The sequence below is a fragment of the Parasteatoda tepidariorum genome, chromosome 10 (assembly GCF_043381705.1).
Source record: "Parasteatoda tepidariorum isolate YZ-2023 chromosome 10, CAS_Ptep_4.0, whole genome shotgun sequence".
In the NCBI taxonomy this organism is placed as follows: domain Eukaryota; kingdom Metazoa; phylum Arthropoda; class Arachnida; order Araneae; family Theridiidae; genus Parasteatoda; species Parasteatoda tepidariorum.
The window spans coordinates 72,978,344-72,999,656 of NC_092213.1; the positions used below are offsets into that span (position 1 = coordinate 72,978,344).

At 28.9% G+C, this 21,313-nt stretch overlaps 1 protein-coding gene across 1 annotated transcript in view; it reads right to left on the bottom strand.

Annotated features, from left to right (window-relative positions):
- Window positions 1-986: 986 nt before the first annotated feature.
- The window catches only part of LOC107442627 (tyrosine-protein phosphatase non-receptor type protein myopic), a 42,005-nt gene continuing 21,678 nt past the window's right edge, over window positions 987-21,313 (bottom strand). The window contains exons 15-26 of the mRNA XM_043042291.2: window positions 19,488-19,639; window positions 17,742-17,929; window positions 14,827-17,141; window positions 12,486-12,671; window positions 11,634-11,730; window positions 11,247-11,311; window positions 10,260-10,388; window positions 9,460-9,591; window positions 8,359-8,411; window positions 8,172-8,276; window positions 6,383-6,582; window positions 987-1,965 (exon numbers count right to left, since the gene is read on the bottom strand). Of these exons, the coding sequence (XP_042898225.1) occupies window positions 1,421-1,965; window positions 6,383-6,582; window positions 8,172-8,276; window positions 8,359-8,411; window positions 9,460-9,591; window positions 10,260-10,388; window positions 11,247-11,311; window positions 11,634-11,730; window positions 12,486-12,671; window positions 14,827-17,141; window positions 17,742-17,929; window positions 19,488-19,639 (4,167 nt within the window). The 3' untranslated portion in view covers window positions 987-1,420. The remainder of the gene's footprint in view (window positions 1,966-6,382; window positions 6,583-8,171; window positions 8,277-8,358; window positions 8,412-9,459; window positions 9,592-10,259; window positions 10,389-11,246; window positions 11,312-11,633; window positions 11,731-12,485; window positions 12,672-14,826; window positions 17,142-17,741; window positions 17,930-19,487; window positions 19,640-21,313) is intronic.

A 21,313-nucleotide genomic window follows, 5' to 3' on the forward strand; every position in this document is an offset into this window, starting at 1 on the left:
GTTTAAAACTAGAAAATATTACTGTTAAAATGTTTAGCAATAATATCACATGTACTATATTGAGTTATTGAATAATTTTTAAAAGAAAAAAAAAATTCCAAGATTGATAAGGTATTCCTAACAAGTGATGAAAATATTGAACTCCTTAACTGAGTTATTTAAAAAAAAAAAAAACAATTCTTTTCTGCCCTATAACTAGAGTATGTTATCAAAAAAATTTTCCTTGCTGCTTCATAATTTATGGTTATAATTTGCCTCAAAATTTACAACCATAATTTAAATATAGAGGGGGGAAAAAAAGCCGCTTTTATAAAAATAGCAAAGTGAGGTTTCGATATTCATGGGCACAATATAATTTCTTTGAAGAAGAAACGATATGTATACAAATTTGTGGTGACGAATTGGACATTTTCAAAAGTTTTACCAAGGTTCGAAACCTCACTTTGCAAGTAGCAAAGTGAGGTTTCAATATTTATGGGCACAATATAATTTCTTTGAAGAAGAAACGATATGTATACAAATTTGTGGTGGCGAATTGGACATTTTCAAAAGTTTTACCAAGAATGATAGACTTTATTGTGAGTTTTTGTATAAAGTTATTAAACATAAGAATATTTAGTTTTATAATTGAAAAAAAAATTTTTTCCACACATAAACATTTTCTAAACTTTTAGACAAAGGGCATTACTTTTGAAAAATATATACTTATTTTCAGTTTAAAAACTAAAGGTTTTTATGTTTACAGTGTGTTCTTACATACTTAAAGCAAATCAGTCGCTCATTATAACATTTTCAGAGTCTCCCGATTTGTTACCACACATCATATTACTCATACATTTTAAAGTATTAAGAATTTTTAAAAAACTTCCTTAAAGAGCATTTTTTTTAAATTTTTGGAAAAAAAGGAAAAATATTTTTTTTTAATATTTTACAAATGTACATACCAAAATAATAAATAGGCTTGAAATTTATCATATCAATAATTATTTTATCCACAAAAAATTTTTTAAGGAAAAATAACAATTACTATTTATTCTTTCACAAATTCTTTCAAAAACTATTGAATACATAGCTTTCTTTTAAATCTGAAAATGAATCTAAAAAAGCTCATCAGTTCGTGTTGGTAAAGAAAACAATTGAAACTAAACAGTCTACCGCGATGCAATCTAAACTTACATTTAATTCAGCATAACTATTCGATAATAGGAAATAAGAACGCATCCCAACTATGTTCCAGACATAGAATAAATACAAATAATGAAAGTATTTTACAATCTTAACTTCACAAATATAGATTTATAATACAAAGTGTATCAAAATATTTACATCCACTCTCACGATATCGCTCATTCCGCAGCAAATTGAATACTTTACAGTAAGACACTTTTTGGATAGTTAAATAGAACCTAATTGAATATTATTATTTTTTCAATGACCACAGAGGATCTAACTGGCTCAGTGGATCAGCACTATCGGAGCTTGAAGTGGACAAGCTCCCCTTCGAGCTCGCAAAGTTTTCCTTCGTTATTTTTCTTTTACCGGGTGAGCCTGCACTATCCAGTGTGAAATTCGATGGATCTAATAAGCTGGTAATAGACGGAAGAGTCTTGAGTTCTTCTGTTTTATTCGATGAGTTTGCATCGCCATTTTCATTGTGTTCCACCTCGGGTGGGTCTGGTAGGGTGTTACACAAAGCGACATCTACAGTGGGAGGAATAGGAGCGCCATCACCATTTCCTTCCACTTCGTTGTTTGAAATCGGTGCTGATGAGGTCTCATCAGCTGCTGAATCTTTAGAATCGTTTTCATCAGCTGAAACTGTCATATTTTCAATACCAGATTGCAGTTTAGCAAGGCCTCCACCTCCAAGAATGAAATCTTCCGACGGGTGGCGTACGTGTGATGTGGTGTTACCACTCGCAGGTAATTTATTGTCGAAAGAAGCTCTGCTCGTTAATATCCCTCCTGAAAATAAAATTACATTAATTAACAAAAATTATAACAATTGTTTTGTCAGTTTTCTTCCATGCATGTAAAATTTGGACTCATAATGCAGACATTCAGTGTACCCTGAATATTTTTGAAAGAAACTCCTCAGATCCCTCTTGGCCTAGATCTATTTGCAAACTAGATGCAATTTTGAGTTATATAGGCTCTATAAGCACCCACAGATAAATACAGGTCATCTGGAGCAATAGAATAAGATAATTTTGCCATGTCTGGAAGACCTCGGAAAGCAGAGGGAGGAACAAATTAAAACTTTGAAAAAGGTGAGAAAGATGATTAATTTATCAGAAAATGTGACTAAAAGGTTACTCATTCTTATTTTTTAAAGTTCTAATAAGAAGCTATTCCTTTTTCTATTGTCATTTGACTGCAAATTGATGTTGTAAAACAGTAATTTTAATATTTCGTTATTTTGCTCGCTTGACAGTGTTTTCATTACAGAAAAAAAATGGGAGAGAATTTCTCACCCTTTCTCAAAAACAGGGTGAGATTTCAAAAAGTTAAAAAAACACGAATAGACTTGGAAAAAAATCATTTCTTTAATTATAATAAATTTTTAACATTTTCTAATTGAATATTTTTGCTGCATCATCATATGGAAAATGTTCTATATCTACTTTTTTATCAGCTATTATATTTATTTGGCTGAAAAATATCTGTATTTGTTTCGTTTTGACCGTTTCTACAGACATTTGTTTCATTTTCATTTGTCCGTTACGGAGTAGAAGATGTCGCCTTAACAAGGTATTTGTCCATCTTACATTCATGCACAGAAAATGTAAACGTCTTACATGAAGAAACCTTACCTACGGTGAACACGTGGTTGCACAGAAATGTGTTCTGAAAGGGGCTCCGTGGTTCGGGGAGGGGGTGTTCTGCTGTTCGCACCGGTTCTGAACAATACTGATAAATAGGGAAGCTAGATAACAAGGACCGATGTTCAAAATAATGAAACATCAAGGAAGAAAAGTGAAACGGATTTTATTCAAAATGGCAAAAGACGAATTTTTTTCCAAAATTCATGGATTTTGAAATTGATTAAAAAAGTACGCGAACTTCTCGCATTAATAATTTTTTATTGCGAGAAAAGAAAAAAATATGTGAGATTCTCGCGCTGTAGTGAAAACACTGCTTGAGTATCTCCCTTACCCCCTCTATACTATCATGTTATAATTATTTTCGATGAATGAGTAGATAGCCCTTCGGGCTAGGAACTCAACAAAACTAAGCTTTAATCGGTTGAAATTCTTCTTTGAGGTTCAAATTCATTTGAACTTCACGGGCAGGTACTCCGTATCACCCCATATCTAGTCTAGTCTAGTCGAAACATTCTCCAACTTAAGATCAGTAAACTTCATGACTTCAAAATCATACTACTGTTGAATTCACAATTCATTAGCTAGAGTATAGGATAGTTCTAAAGAATTTGCTGGTGGAAGAGTCCTTACAAAATGGGGTGTGGCTTAAGAGTGTACTGATCCTGAATTTTTGAAACTTATTTGGTAAAGAGTTAATGCTGGGTAAGTAAATATGTTATTGATGCATAGCATAAGTATTGTACCCTGGCATCTCTGAAAAAGTTCTAACAAAATCATTTGAGAAAGAGTAAGAAATAGCCCAAACATTTCGTACAGAAAGACCCCATTTCCTTCTTTCTTAATCTCTTATGCTTTCAAAATATTATAGTTTGATCGCTTATTTAGTTTTAAGTAAAATAACAAATCTTATTTCCTCGAGTAGAAAATAATTAAAAAAATTTTTTTGGAAGAGGCTAGTTTCATGAATCTAATTCGATACGTACAAATTATTTTTCCTTTCAAATAATATTTTTAGTATCAGCATCCAACAATCTTTGATAAAAAATTTTTTTCGCATATTGTGAAATTAAAAAAATATAATTTTTTATAGAAATAATTTTAATCAAACCATTGGATAAACCAATAATCTAACAATCTATGAAAGCAGCTAGTTTTCAAGTTTTTGAACTCTTATCTGTCCCCCTGTTTCTAGTTCTTATAATGTTTTAGAAGTAGCACAATAATAGTTATTTTTTACGTTTTTCCTAAACATACTCATAACGTTTATTTTTTAAATTTGCTTTCTAGTAAATAGCTCTTTTTTTCAATTAGAACCTATTACTAAAATTAAGCATTTTTGGCAATAACAATGTTACGATTTTTGATTTTTTTTTTTAACCATTTCTCTTAATCATCATAGCATACCATTTTTAAATTGCCTTGGGTTTTAGAATATATATTTTTTTTATTTCAATTTGTGCCTTTTGTCAAGTTCTTATTCCAAGAGTAATCAATTTGCTTCAGTTTAAAAAGTTATAGAATCAGCAAGTGAATAAAAGGATATTTTAGCTAATAATATTAATGTTTGACATAAAATCTATTACAGCGCAACACACATGTTAATAAGCGATTTTTTAATATATATATACATACTAACTTACTTTTCATTTTAAGATTCTTCACAAGTATAATAAATAGTAAAATAAATAAATATTTTTAATTTCAAAACTATTTTATTTAAATGATAAAATCTTATAACTTTCTAGGACAATTTAATTAAGCACAATAGCAATTATGTTTGATTGAGATTTTAAATCCCAGTAAAGATTTTTAAATAATTTTAAAGTTTTTTCTGTTAATTATTTTAAAGAAAAAAAAAGTTATTTACTAAATGATTTCCTAATTCGCTATTTAAAAATTTAGATTTTACTAAATCTCTTAAGTTAGCAGATTCTGATTTTGCTAAAGCTGAAACTATTGGCATAATTATAGGGTGATAAGGGGTTTGAGTTAATTCAATATAGACAAATTTTAATTGATGATAAACTAGTTATAGCCCAAAATACCTTATTTGGTTGTATAATTTTTTGTAAAATGTCTCATTCTCATAGTTTCTATTTTAATTTATGTATTCATAATTTTTTAAAGCGATTTTGGAATCTGAAGAGTTTTGTGAGACTCACTTTCAAGAAAATTATGTTATTAATTCTAATGGTCGTTATGTTGTTAAATCACTATTTATCAAATCTACGGATTCATTAGGTGAATCTAAACCTCCAGCAGTTAATAAGAATGTTAAATATGGGAAGAAAATTTCTCAGGGATTCAAAATTTGAAATTCAAAGAATGAAATTTATGAGTGAATATTTGAAATTAGGTTATATGGTTGAAGAGAAGAATGAGGATTTTTCTCCAGGCAATTCTAAATCATTTTATTTGCCTAATCATGGAGTCCACTACAGCACAACTTCAAAATTTAAAGCAGTGTTTGATGCCATTCATCTACTCAAGTTTCATTAAATTCTTTAATTGGCACTGGTTGTGTTAAGCAGAGAGATTTGTTTTCTTTTTTTCAGAATTCATGAAATTTTGATTTCTTCTGATAATGAGAAAATTTATGGACAAATATTATACATTTGATGTATAGACATATTTAATTTACAGTGATAATGCCATAAATTTTGTAAGGGCAAAACATAAACTGTATGAAATAAGTAAAATTGTTATTAAGGTAAATAACAAGGAAAATTTCCTTCTTTTTTTTTAAAGAAAAATTCGATTGAGTGGCATATGATTCCTCCCATTTTAGTGGTAGTCTGTGATATTTCATTTGTGCCGAGTTATAAGTAAATTCTTCAACATTTGAGGAATTTACTTTGTTACCTTAAATTGAAGCAGTTTTAAATTGGAGACATCTCAGTCCAGTTTAGTGACAATGATATAAATAATTTAGATGTATTAATTCCTCATTTCTTATAAAAGGAAAAAGATAACATTTCCCCATGAAAAATCAGACAATTCAGACTATATGATTTATCATACACGCCGGGAACTCATTAAAAAATAGGTTTGGGAAATGTTGGCATACTGAATATTTATATTCACTTCAGCAGTGAAGACAACCTTCTTTTTCTGTAGGTAACTAAGTACTGTAGAAAGAAGACAATCTTTTACCTGCTACTCGGCCTGTAGGCAAAATTGTTTAAGATGTTACAGTAAAAACTGCAAAAGGCTTTTTCAAACAATTAATAGTTAAATTAGTTGAGTTACTTGTGAATCAAGAAGGAATTCTTGATTGGGAAGCAGAGTGCTCAATGGGTGCACCATAATTTCTACATTTATAATTATTTTGAAGCTACATTTCATTTTCTGTACTTCTTCTTAGACATTTGTGATGTGAGGTTGTCAAATTTGATTTCACGTTTTAAATAAAATTATATTTGTTGAACTGTTTTGAGTGATTTGTTCAAATCATATGCATGTACACAAAAATTAAAATGGCGCACAAGCCGGATTCTTAAAATAAGCAAATAATATTACTTATACGCAAAAAAAAAATCATAATGATAATGTCATACTTTTCATGAGCAGATCTTGAGCAAAATAAAGAACAGTGTCATAACAGAATTTAAGATGCTCTTTATCAGGTATAAGGAACTTCCTCTGTTGGCTAGCCATAGTCACAACTTGAGCAACGTCTCTTGGGCCATGACCCCCACTCATTTCATTGACTAGAGCAGTAATTATGCAAAAACAGCCGCTGCGACTCACACCAGAGCTAAATAAAATTAAAAGTTAAAGTTAGAAAGCATCTTTCTTTTCTTCCTATTTTATATAAACAGATATGTTTAATATACATGAATGCTGTTTAGTGAAAATTTGTTTCTCTCGGCATATGTATATAAACAATATACCTTGCAGTCAATGACAAAAATTTAGATAGATTCACAAAAACTACTAAATTTAAAGAAATATAAAATGATATGTATAATAATCAATATAGAGTTGAAGACACATGGTAGTGAGTTATGCCTTTCAGCTATAGATGATTATCAATCCTTAATAGACTAATTTACTCAGGGTGCGTAGCCAGATTTTTCAACAAAAAACGAACAATTTTTAAGTACTTTTCAAGCATCAAAAGATATTTTTAATCGTATTCCAACAAAAAAAAATCATAATTAGGATCTGTGCAGTAATAAAAATAATTTTTTCTATCATTTAAAGATCTTAATTTATAAGCATAAAACCAATGAAATTCAAAACTATTTTCAAAGACATTACATTATCATGCATTTTTTGTAATGTAGAACGACAATCAATACAGCAACGAATAAATCTCTTTTTTAAAAGATAGAAAATTAAGCACTTTTTACAAACACTGAATAGAAAAAAAGCACCTAAAAGCAAAAGAGCTTTTAAAACACATAAATCAAAAATAAGTACCTTCACTTTTTAAAAAGGCTACGAACCCATTTACTTTATACAATTTTGCATTGCCACACCAGTCCTACTAGTAAAATCATCAAGATTGATAAGAAGCAGGTTTTACTCGCCCCTTATATTAATTTTATTCATGGTAGCAAAATTTTCAGAGTCACAATCTTCATAAATTCAATTTTGTCAGCAACTTCAATGGAATCAGACAAGAGATTATTATTGTAAAAGATGACTAAATCAAAAATTTAATAGCAAAGAAAATTTTTATAAAAAATTCGTATTGGCCAAAATTTTTAATAATTTATTTTGAATGTTATTTAATAATAGTTTCAAAAGTTCCTATGCAGTCCTAAATAGCTTGCTACTAAATAACCATATGGTTACAGGCTGTAGAGGGACTGAATAGGAATTTTAAAAATTTCAGTGAGAAAAAATTTCAAATTTTAGGAAAACATCAATCTCTTTTTGCTAGTTTGCAATTATCTAAGTACCAGATTTTAAAATTTTTGAGGCAGCTCAGAAATTCTTAATTTCTGGAACCTACTTCTTTTTATTTTCTCTTTAATTTGAGATTAAAAGTAGCTAGAACTGTGTTCATATGCAGAGCCCACTACCACGCTGCAGGGTTTCTGCTAACAGGATGTTATAAATGCAAAAATTGTTTATTTTAGATACATTTACAAATTGCTTTGTTTTATTTTTGCAAGAGAGTGAAAATTTACGACGCTTTTTAACGAATAATGAGCATTTTACGACGTTAACGATGAGCATACTGCATACAGTCTTAAACCAAACAAAACAGCCATTATCTACCATAGAAATGTGTTAAATATAAAAATTATAATAAACATACAACTCAATTTATTAAAAATAAGTTACTTTAGTGAAACTAAGAGAAATTAAAAAGAGTAAATTATTTCAAAATACCTGCAATGGACAACAACGGGCCTCATGAGATTTCTCTGCTGTTTCTGATAACTTAAAACATCTGATATAAATTGCAAAAGTGCAACAGGTGACTTAGGAATACCACTAAAATCAGAAAAGCACCAATAAACATTACACTCAAAAAATATTTCTCAAATAACATTATAACAGTTATGAGCCATCATACCTAACAGGCCACTCTGTAAATTGAAGATGAACAACAACTCTAGATGTACGATTCTGTAAAATATATTTATATTTAAATTTGTGAATGTTTATCACTTTATACTTACTTTTTAATAACATAATCATTGTAAAAACAAATATTTGAGAAACAGATTTATAAGTGTTAAGTAATAAGGTAAGTTTTTTACATCATAATTAAGAACTTAGTAATAATAATTGTGCAACCAACTGAAGTAATCAAATATTTTCAGATTATTTTTCCGATGTAAGTTGTAAGTAAATGCAATGAAACCCTCAATTCAGCAAAACAAGTTATTATTTTAAACCAAAAAACCCTCAATACCCAGCACCTTTTTTTCGATTCTGACAATAGGACAAAACCTTGTTTAGTTACTCTCCAATTACATCTCTACTTGGTTTCAAAAAATATTTTGGCCACCAATTTTCCTTTAAAAAAAAAATTTTTTTTTTTAAACATTTGAAAATGCTTTCATGTCTTAAAGAATCTTTTTTTTAAATTAAATTTTATTTCTAACCATTATAATATAATAATTTCACGCTTGTAAAGTTGTGTTCAAGTGTTAGTTAACAAAACATTCAAACAAATACTAACAAAATTAGATTTTATTAATTATAAAAAAAAGGAAAAGTAAGAGAACATTGGTAAAGAGAAAAGCTAGTTTCAATGTAAAACAAGCTTATTTGTATGGAATTTTATTATTATTATTATTATAGTTTTTGTGATAAATTCCTTTATTTCAAATTTTCTAAAAGAAAAAATAATAAGCTTTCTATTTTAAATAATCTTACTGATATTTTTAACAGTATATCTTAATCAAATACTTAAATTGTATAATAAATGTTAATATTTTGTGCAAACTATGCTATAAAATATTATTTTGCATGCTATGTTCTAAAACTCGTCTTTTTATTTATTACACAGTATATTATAATGAAACATAAATTTAAAGATAATATCTATTTAATAAAATTGAGTTACAAGATTTGTTTTAAAATTATTCAATAAATAATTTAAACCTACTAAATAAAATTAACACAAGGTGCAATTATAACAGTTTTTAAAGACTATTACTTTCCGTACCTTTATGTGAGTGATATTAACCATCCGTTCCACAAAGCCATGTTTTTCTTTGCAACTATTAAGAGAAGTTTCAAATATTCCACAATTCAGAGTTTGACCTCTTTCTTTTGGAAAATAAACATGATTTTTCAGCTAGGAAAAAAAAAACCATCATCAATTTTCAATTAATACCAAAAATATCTTTGATAACTCAATTCTGAAAACATTCAGTAAAATTTGATACAAAGTATATAATGAATAAGTCTATGCATCTAATCAAAAAATAAATTCAATTTACAAAAGCCAAATTGAAACACTAAAGGTAAGTAAACATATAAGAAATTACAACATTAAATCAAATTGGAAAAGAGCCTAAAGCAGCTAAAATCAAATTTGCTTTATATAATTTAGAAATAGAAACATGTAAAATCTTAAAAAAATGAAAATAAAAATGTGTGTTTGCAAGACAGCACTTTATCAGGGGACACTGCCTGCAAACACACAGGAGCCTTTCTGTTGTCAGTGGAATTAACCAGAACTGTATGAGACTTGATTTTTAAAAAAAATTTAAACCATAGCACAAAAATTATAAAATTATGTAATAACTTTAGAATAATAAATAAAATTAAGTTTCAAAGCAAGAAACAATAATAAAAAAAGATTCCAAAATTATTCACTTTTAGAAATGCTCTACTCTACAAAGAGTACATATTCAAATCATAACTTTAAACTTTAGAAGTTAATCTCGAAAAAAAAACTCACATAACGAAAAACAATGAACATTAAAAAAATTTTAGCCTATCAAGAAAATATAAAAATACCTCATTATCAGAAAGGAGGCAGATCATTGTTTCAACTTGTTGTTCCCATATCATCAACCAGAAATCACTATATGTGGATGGCAATGGGGTTTGTGTTATTACAAATACAGGACTTCCAGAGCTAACATCCTAAAATACAATATTCATTCAAGTACATTAAATTAAGAACACAAATAGACTAAAAATACTTGAATGTAAATGAATATAGAATTTATTAAAAATTCTGATGATTACTAATCTAGCTATTTAGGAAAATATTGTAAAATTATATTTTATAAGCAAAGTAGGAGTCCTCGAATTTTGTATAGTATCGGGGGGGGGGATCAATTAAAACAAAATCACACAACTAAATTAAATAAGTTTATAATTGAATATAGGTAACAGTTTTTGTCCTATGATCGATATAATTTTTTTAAATTATAAAAATACTTGAACAAATAAGAATAAAAATACTTGAATCTAAATGAATATAGAATTCATTAAAAATTCTGATGATTACTAATCTAGCTATTTAGGAAAATACTATAAAATTATATTTTATAAGCAAAGTAGGAGTCCCCGAATTTTGTATAGTATCAGGAGGGGAGAAATCAATTAAAACGAAATAACACAGCTATATTAAATAAGTTTATAATTGAATATAGATAACAGATTTGTTCTATGATCGATATAATTTTTCAAATCATCAATAAAAAAACAAGATGAATAATAATAATATTAAAATACCTACACCTTAAAATTTAATTTAGAAAACTAATAAAAAATTATTTCTTTCGCTTATTATTATTTACGTATAAGGACGAATTTCTTACAAATGAAAATGGCTTACAAAACAATAATTGACATTATACATATAACAATTACTGTAAAAATCATCTGGTCAGCCAAAAGGCATATTATTTCTAACATAACATCAAAATAACTTACAGCAACCATAATGATTACCAATATGTACTATTTCATTCAGAAATAATATTAAAAACAAACCTTAAAATAAGAAGCATTAATGTAGTCATCTTTTGCAGATGTTAACTTCACTCTGTTGCTGTCATCTAAATTAAATAAAAAAACAGTTGAGGAAATAAGTCTATTCATAACAAAACAAAAAAAGAAAATAATATAAAAAGAAATAAGAATTATATCATGTTATCTAGTTTTTTAGTTTAAGTTTACAAAATATTTCAGTTTTCTTTCTAATAATTGTAAAAATTAGATCTTACAAGTATTTTAGTTGTTTTAAAATTAATAATTAGGTACACAATCAAGTTACCTCTTGTCATTTGAGATACAAAGAAAAAAACGGAATTTACTGTGCTCAGTTATTAGAATAGTTTGTCTACTTAATCATGGGAAAAAAATAAAAAAATATCTTACATGGCATAACATCTGGATATCTATTTTTTAATGGATAGCATCTAGCAACACTTATAGACATCTTCCTAGATTCTTTATCTTGCGCATCTATTAATTCCTGGAAAAAAAAGAACAAATATATTTAGAGAAATGTAAACTAAATAATAATAGTAGAAATAAAATAGAAGAAATGAAAGTCTTTGTCTACTTTTACAAAATATCTTTCAAAACTATAATTCCTAACAGCTTTTTTATTTTAAGCCCAAATATATTATTTAGTTTACTTTTACTGAAATTATATACCTTATTTTTTATTGTAAGTTCTTTGTGTTAAGTGAAATTAAGATCTATCTGATCTAACAAAACCAATTTTTGTGTCTATTGTTTATATAATCATTTTTATTTCGTTATAAATTACTCATTTTTTAGGAAATGATTGATGAAAATAAAATCTAAATAATCTAAAGTGGTTTAATTACTACAATTGGATCTCCTAAAGCACAGAGTGCTAAGCACTCCAAAACAGCTAAAGTCTCTGCAGAAAAATTCATGCTGGGTGTAAACTATTTACATTCCACTTCCTTAAGCAATTTATATCAAAGCTGCAATGAAAAGTTCATATACTATAAACGATTTTTGTATGATTGTGTAGGCATTTATAAATAGTTTGATTATGAAACTAATTACGGGTAACTTTTTTTGCAAATTTAGTTTACAAAACAAAATTTGTCAAAAAAAGGACAGATATAATTTAACTAGTGAGAGTTGTTTGTTTATTTTAAAAGTGATAATCACAGTAGATTAACAAATCAAAAGTCATTGCCAAACATTAGACATAATTCTGTTTCCGGGCTTGGATCAAAACATACATACCTTCCACTTTTGATCCAGGGGGGTAGTGCCGTTTAAAGATTTTCTCATCAACCCTTCCACAAATTTTTCATACTTTTCAACTTCAGATACGAATTTTGAACGAACTGAAGGGTCCTCTAAAGGATCTTTTGCTAAGTGGACAGTGTCTTTTTCCTTGAGCTGAGAGAGTTCTTTGAGGTCAAGCACCTGGAATAAAAAACAATACAGAATGTTAACTATTAACTTAACATTGCCTAGGGAGAAAATAATTAAAAATTTCAAACACAGATTTTAAATAAGAAAACTAACATATACACGAAACCTGTGTAAATTGTCCACTAGTGAGGTAACAATTTGTTGATCCACTTAGACAATTTATCAACATAAAGATGACTAGATATTTTAGCCCATTTAGTAATTGATGAAAGCAACTTAGAAAAGTGATAAACATACATACAGAAGTGGTCAACTTGAGAAATTTCACTGTAAACTTTTATCTGATAAAAATTTTGTGTGTATACTGTGTATGTTTCTTTTCTTTTTTAAATTGACAAATTTTTGGAACAATTATAAAAATATGATTCTTTTAATAGAAAATACTATAAAAGAAATCAATCTGAATTTGTAAATACATAACAGCATAATAAAGAATTAAGCTTAGTTATAATAATGACATATGTGATTCGATATTGTTGTTTAAAGGCTACTTTTATTTCGTGACTAATGAAAAAAAATTCTTAGTGACATCTACTTTTTTATAATAGTAAATAATTCTTTACTCTTACAAATAAATAGAATGTTCAACCTAAATAATAATAAACAGTTATATTATTAATAATTATATCTGAAGTTAGAATTAAAAAAACAAGCTCAAAAAAACTTTAGAAATTTAAATTTCTAAATAATTTTTGATAAAACTAAAATCTTTTTACAGGCTGTAGATTAAGAATAACAGAGTTTAATACTTTTTAATGGCCTAAAGTGGGAGTACTGAAAAATGAAAGAAACTTTGTAACCAACATTAGATATTAATTACGTCTGCAAATTTGATCTTGATCTGTTTTCATTTTCGCCAAGTCTGGACAGATAAGTCTGGTTCAAGTAAGTTAACATGATAATTCTAAGCAAAAATTTTGCAAACACTATTTAGAATCTCTTATTATCAAAGCAACTTTTTGCATCTCTCAAATGAGTACCATTTTTTTGCCGTTTCCACATTGGTTTAAACATATTAATTTATATACGATATTTTTATGACTGGCGATTGTGAAATCTCACATTTAAGTAATACATTTTGGATTCATACATAGTAATACATTTTTGATAGTGAAAAATTGGTGCTTTTGTGGCCATTTCACTTAAATTCATGTTATATTTTAGATTCCTTTCTTGTCATTTATTACTATTATTGACAAGATTTTTAAAATCTCGGTTATTTTAATAATATTAATTATTAACAAAATTTCGAAATGTCAGAATTTCCAACATTTTAAAACAGATTTGTAGAATGCATGAATTCATCACAATAATAATTTTTTTTTCAACAAAAATTAATAGCCTTGAATATTATAGCTTCCTTAAGAACAAGATCCCTTCATGTGAAATACAATGCCCCTTTCTGAGAATATAGAGACCTATTCAGTTTCTTAGGATGTCCCATTAAGGTTTAGAATGAACACAAAATCGTCATGTGGTAAACATAATTTCAATGGAGTGAAAATTTAAGTTCTCTTTTACTGGATTAGTCCTTATACAAAGTTATGATTAAAACTTCATGGGACAAAAAGAGCAAATTTTAACAGCTGTACAGTATTTTGCAGATCTGTGCTGCACTATACCAAAATAATGTCCCTTGTTCATTGTGTAATATAATAGTTATTTTCAAAACCGCATTAAAATAAAGCAAGAATTAAGTTATGAAAAAAATTAAGAATCTTGTATTTTAATAAATGCGCCAAATTTAGTGGACAATTTAAATTTTCGATACAAGGAAATATATATAGACATATGGTAATACCGAACAGTGTAATTTGAACTTTCATATGAGTATAAATATTTAATATTACCCTGCCAGTAATAATTTTCTTACAATATGATATAGTACTGTTTACATTGTGAATGTGTCACAAAATGAATAATGATAACTCTTTAAAAAAATTTAGCATAAACCCTGGTTTTGCTACTAGCATTTTTAGCATTAGCAAACTTTTTTACCGATTTTAAAAAGTGAAATGATGTTATTACATTAAACAAAACAATTAAGCAAATAATAAATAAATAAAAAATCAAGGTAATTAATGCACTACTATAAAATATTTAACAAAAAATATATATTATGAAGCATAAAGGAATCATGATTAACCTTTGGTTGCAATACAGGAGGGGAAGTTTGATCAGAATCTGCTACAGATGGCTTGACAGAATCAGTTTCCAGAGGAGGTGTGATGAGATCTCTAATTGCATTTATATGGGAGTTTTCAGGCTGAACTTTCAGAGTAGTTGCACTTTTAGGTTCTTGAGAGACAGTAGGGAGGGTAGGTTGCACAGCAAAACTGGGAGAAAGTCTCTTTTGTTCTGTGGGCATTGAAACATTTTGACTAGGTGGAAAACTAGGTTGGTTTACAGAAACAGCAGAATAATTAACAGGAGTAGATGGATTCATAGGAAGCTGGTAGTTCTGTTGGTTCGTGGAACTCAAGTTTGACACATTTGTTGGATATTGGACATTAGGTAATTGAGAGTTCATAATTTGAGATGGCATGGATCCAGATGATTGGTTTACTGCAGTAGGCGGTGTCATAGATTGAGGTTGGCCGCCAACAGGAGTTGCAGGATAATAGTTTGCTTGGTTAAATGCCACTCCATAAGTGTTAGGTGTTGAATTAGGCATCGCTGCATTGGCATTGTAGACATTGCTATCGTAATTATTAGAATAACTATTAGGATAATTCGGAATTTGTGTATTCCCACCAGTTTGATAAGTTCTAATTCCTGATTGGCTAGATGTGTAAGTGGAAGGATTTGGAGCTTGCACTGCACTTGATAAAGGATATTGGTTACCCGAGTTAAACGTGTTTGTTTTTGTGTCCAAAGAAGCAGTGACATTTCCTTGGTAATACTGCGTAGTAGGAACTCCTGCTTGATAGTTAGGATTTGGTAACGCCTTTGAATTAATAGACTGATTTTGCTTAGTGTACTCAGAGTATGTAGGGTACTGAGCTGCTTGAACAGAATTTGACCATGATGGTATTTGGGGTTGTCCCATTGACTGGTGTACAGTATTACCAGAGTGTAAAATTGGAGAGGGTTGAGAAGTTTGTAAATTTGTTGCTGCTGAATGTCCTGGCTGGTGTCTAGATAAAGCAGAGGCTCCTACGCCTGTCAGAGGCATGGTATTTGATATGCCTGTTGAAGACATAGCAGGATTGCCAGCTGAAGAAAGTTTAGCACCTTGAGAAATGGCTCCAACAGGATATGCAGTTGGAAGCACATTTCCAGCAACTTGTGATGTACCCAACTGTGAATACTGAGAGTGCCCACTAGAAGCAGCAGTGTATTGAGAAGCTACACCAGATGCAGATGAAAAACCAACTGAATTTGTAGAATAAGAAACGGATGTATTAGCCGCAGATCCACCGGGGAATGATTGCTGTACATAACCTCCAGGTATGGGAGAAGTGGCTGCACTAGGAATCATTCCTGGTACAGAAACAAAATTATTAGACGCTGCTGGATATGGCATTTGACCATTTGCAACAGAAGCACGAGTAGAAGGTTGAGGAGGGTAACTCCCTGATGAAGAAAAATTAGGCATCATTCCTGAATTAGGAACATATCCAGTGTTAACTTGTTGAGCCAAATAAGGACTACTTATACTTGCATTTGAAGAGTAATTTATATTTCGAGGATGGTAGTCATTAGGCACCGAATTTGGACCAGAGGCAGCCCCAGGCTGACCATTGGAAGGAACAGTAGGAGCATATGAGTTATTAATTTGAGATGGTATTGATGGTATAGTAGAAAGCGAAGTGAAACTTTGAGGGGCACCAGGAATACTATTAGGCAACTGATAGTTTACTTTCCTGCTACTATCCCCATTTACAGCACTTGGACCAGGTGCAGATATCCCACCATTATAAACAACATTTTGAGGATTTGATGGCAAAGATGGGGAAGTAATTTGTGAGGTGGCCACAGCAGAGGAATTTGCATACTGATAAGGCATTTGTGAAGAGTTGTAGCTAGCACTAGAAGCATAAGAAGTTGCTCCGGGCAGAGGAGATGGTCGAGAATAAAGAAAATTTCCTACTTCAGTACTGGGAGCTACTGTAGTACACATTACTGGAACTGATGGTTGTTCTGAGCCCACTGGAGTAGGTCTAACGCCAATGGACCTGGGTTCATAGCTGTCCTTAGGAAGAACACACTCTCCAGGCAAAGGCTTGATATTTTGACTGAAATCTGTAGCAGGACCTCCCAAAGTAGCTTGCCGCATAGGTTCTGTGACTACCTGAGTAGGTGGTATTTGAGTTTGATGTGAAACATAAGCATTCAATAAATTAGGAGCAATTTGGGCAGCCCCTCTACCTCCATCTTTCGATAAATATGGTAAATAATCCTTCAACTTAGGAACATGAGTTTCTGCAGGGTAGTGAGGATTCTTCGCAATTCTTGGTCCTAAAAATAAGTGCAAAAATATTTACATTTTTATAATGGTGGACAGTCAGTTAAAAATGCCATTTAGCTTAAAAAACAACTTCGTAAAACTAATCATATTGCAAATTCACAATCCTACTACGGAGTAAAATCTTTCAACAAAAAATAAGCACTTTTAAAGCACTCAAAAAATATTTTTAAGTACTATATACATTAACAAAATACAAAATAATTTTCAAAGATTGTACATGATCATGATAAAATAACTAGTTCCTGACAAAACTCTTTTCCTGATTATATTAGCCATTATAACATGATAAAGAGATTTTTGGTTCAATATCAGAGGGGGGAGGGAATGAAGCCTAGAATTGAGAATATCTTGCAAAATGCACCAGAGTTGCACATGAATAATCTCAGCGAACACAGCTTAGTAGATGCACATGCAGACTTTTTAAAAATGATAGTATGCACTATGTAGAAAGTAAACTCATAAAACTAAGAGTAAAAGCTTTGCAGAACACCCTTAAGTGCAGCACCTTAAACTCTTGTCGCTGGTAATCTTACGAGCAAACATAAAATAAAACAATTGTGTTGAAATTTATTAAATCAAAGGTATCTCACCATTGCGCACTTCTGCTATTTGTGCTCGTTCCTCTTCTTGCACTTTTGTGACACCTCTGATTCTAGTCAAAAGACGATTCACACTTGTTTGCAACTTCTTGTAGAATTCAAGGCCTTTCTTTGCTTTGCAAACAATATCATCATATGCTTCAAATGAATTCACTAGAGCATTTACCATTTCAAATCGCCTGCAAAACAATAAATTGATAGATGGAAAAAATATCAATAAAGGTTTTGAAAATAAAGTATGAATAAATCATACCTTTTTATTGACATACCAGATAGGTGAATTGAGAAAAAAAACGTACATGAACAGAAAAGGTTATGTCCTTTTTTTGAACGTTTTAAAATTTAAAGGCATTATTCAGAATCATAGATATACAGTCGGACTTCTATTTAACGAACTTCCATTTTCCGAATTTCTCTATTTTGCGAATTTTTTCGAGGAAACAAGAACATTTTGGAAATTTATTCTTAAAATAACTTCTAAATAGCGAAGTGAATTTTCTATTTAACAAACTTTTCTTTGAGATCCGCTTTCTCTATTTCCCAAAATATTTCAGAACATTTCAAACTTGTTAACGCATTTTATGAAGAAAATGACCTTGAATTGATTTTCGAAGCCACTTAACTTTTAGAGAAAGCAGTGAAATTCATGTCCACTTTTGTTTGCATTTCAAAGGAAAAACTCGATAAAATTAACGAATTTTATCAGTAGCAATTAAACTTATGAACGCGTGTGGTAATGTATGTTTTAAATTACTACTATAATAAATGTAGCTATAATTTTATACATAAATTTAGCTTTTCTTAGTTGTAAATGTATGTAGCATGATAGTGTAACACTGGATAATGTTTTACTCTATTCTTGTTTTTCAAGCAGATTTCTTTTATGGTTAAGATTTATGAGAGAATAAATGGTGGATACTAGTTTACTAGATAAAGGTGTATCAATTACCATTTTAATCAGGTCTAGTGTTTATGAATTTAAAACCTGTTTTGCGTCGTTTTAGTATTTCAAAAGGTGATTTTCTATTTAACGAATTTTCCATATAACGAACTCTCGGAATCGGGATTTAGCGACTTCGTTAAATAGAGCTCCGACTGTATATTAAAATTTTAATCTTTATGTATCAAAACCTGATGTTTTGCCCCAAGACTTATGCATAACTGCATTATAACTATAACAAATTAGCACAAACACTTAAATCTAAATTCAATACCTCTTAAACTTAAGTACTTTTTTTTAAAAAATCTTCATTAAATTAAATGATAAAAAGCATTTTACTGTTGATTAGTGTTATCAATACTAATATAAAACATAAAATATATTTTCATTCTTTTTTTAAAAAGAAAACTATTATAAAAAATTACAGATAAACTAAATATTAATTTCAAACTATTAGTTGCAATAATTTGAATCAGATGTAATAAAATTAATTTGGGTTATCTAACTTACCTAATTATCAAAAATAATTGCACCGAAACAAAATCTTATGGCAGACTTGCTTATTTTTAAAAAACAGGTTTGCTTCATTAAATATAATTTATAAAAATTCATTTTATAGTTCTTGAGAACAGGTAATTCATTTCTTCAATCATCGAAATCTAACTTTAATTACAATAAAATACAAAAAAGCATATCTAAACAGTAATGCATTCTTTGGATTTGCAAAGCGTTTCATATAAAGAAGAAAAAATTATTAAAAATTAAAAACGTAATGATGTGTTCAAAATATAACTTACTGTTGCTTTATTTCTGTAACAATTTTTCTAGTTTCAGCATATCTGGCATTAGATTCAGTTAGAGCACACAGTATATTGTCTTGAGCCGTTAAATTTTGATCTAGATAGGTAATGACTTCACTGTGTTTCTTTAATTCTTCGGCAAATATTTGCTAGAAAAAATAAAAGTCATTTCAATATTAAAAAAAAAGTTGCATAAAAAAAATTTAAAGTCAGTTCTACTAAGGTCAACAAAGAAACATTTTATTTAATTTTTTTTAAATAATTACACTTTTTTCTTTCATATAAAGCTAAAAGTAATTAATTAAAAATAACAACAAGTGTCATCCACTACAAGTCTTAAAAAATGTATTTGAACTTGAGTGAATGTATTTAAAATACTTTAATACTTAAAATACTTTAAAATACTTTATGTATTTGAAATACTTTAATAATGATTGAAATATTGAACAAGATATATAAATATAGGGGAGAGTCGGGTAGCCCCGCTCACTTAAGGAGTAGTGCTTATATTTCTGTATAATAATGAGTAATAATCAATATTTTTGCATGCTTCTATTGTTTTATCATCTAATTAAATAATGCGAAAAGAATAAACCAAAAAAAAAAATAGTTTAACTGAAAAAAATAGAAATTTAAAAAAACATGTTTTTTAGCTCTTTTTAAAATGTGTCGGGTAGCCCCGCCCAGTTACAAAAATTATGTTTTTTTTACTGTTTCTTCAGGTGTAAATGAAAATGACCAATGTATTGACAATAGGTAAACCTCGTGTATCATTTTTATCACAAAATTATTTTATTTATTACATATTTATATACTTTTAGTGAATTCTATCATTTAATAACAACAATATTTATAGTTAAAAATGCATATAACATTCAAATTTGAAGCAATAAAATAATAATCTTTGCAACCGTACATTTATCGACGAAATAAAATTGGTTGTTGATACCCGTGTTTAGTTAGTTTCATTTTCGTTAAAAAATACAATCACTTCATATAAAATCTCATTTAATTTAAGACTTAATCTATGGCTAAACAAAAATTGATTTAGGGGAGAGTCGGATAGCCCCGCCCACTTAAGGAGTATTGCTTATATTTCAGTATAATATTCAGTAATAATCAATATTTCTGTATGTTTCTATTGTTTTATCATCTAATTAAATAATGCAAAAAGAATAAACCAAAAAAAGAATAGTTTAACTTAAAAAAATAGAAATTTAAAAAAACATGTTTTTCAGCTCTTTTTAAAATGTGTCGGGTAGCCCAGCCCAGTTACCAAAATTATGTTTTTTTACTGTTTTTTCAGGTGTTTGCTTTTAGTGAATTCTATCATTTAATAACAACAATATTTGTTGTTAAAAATGCATATAACATTCGAATTTGAAGCAATAAAATAATAATCTTTGCAACCAAACATTTATCGACGAAATAAAATTGGTTGTTGATACCCGACATTCATGTGAGCGGGGCTACCCGAAATCCAATTTTTTTTGTAAATTTGTAATTACTCGAACAATTTTTCACATATAGACTTCTTTCTTTGTGCAAATTAAACTTAAGACAACATACTTTAATGCTGTATGTATAGAAAAAATTATTTTTTTTAGCATTAAAATGAAGTTTAATCGAAACATTCTACCAATTTTTCTTATTTTCATGACTACTGTATTCAACAAATTCTCAAAACTATTGTTTACCATGTTAACAGCTGCATAAGTACTTGAAACTTTGAGAATAATCTTTTTTTAATATAACAATTAATGTCCGATGGCCCATTGACTTGAAAAAATATTCTATACATATGAAATTGACAGTGGGCGGGG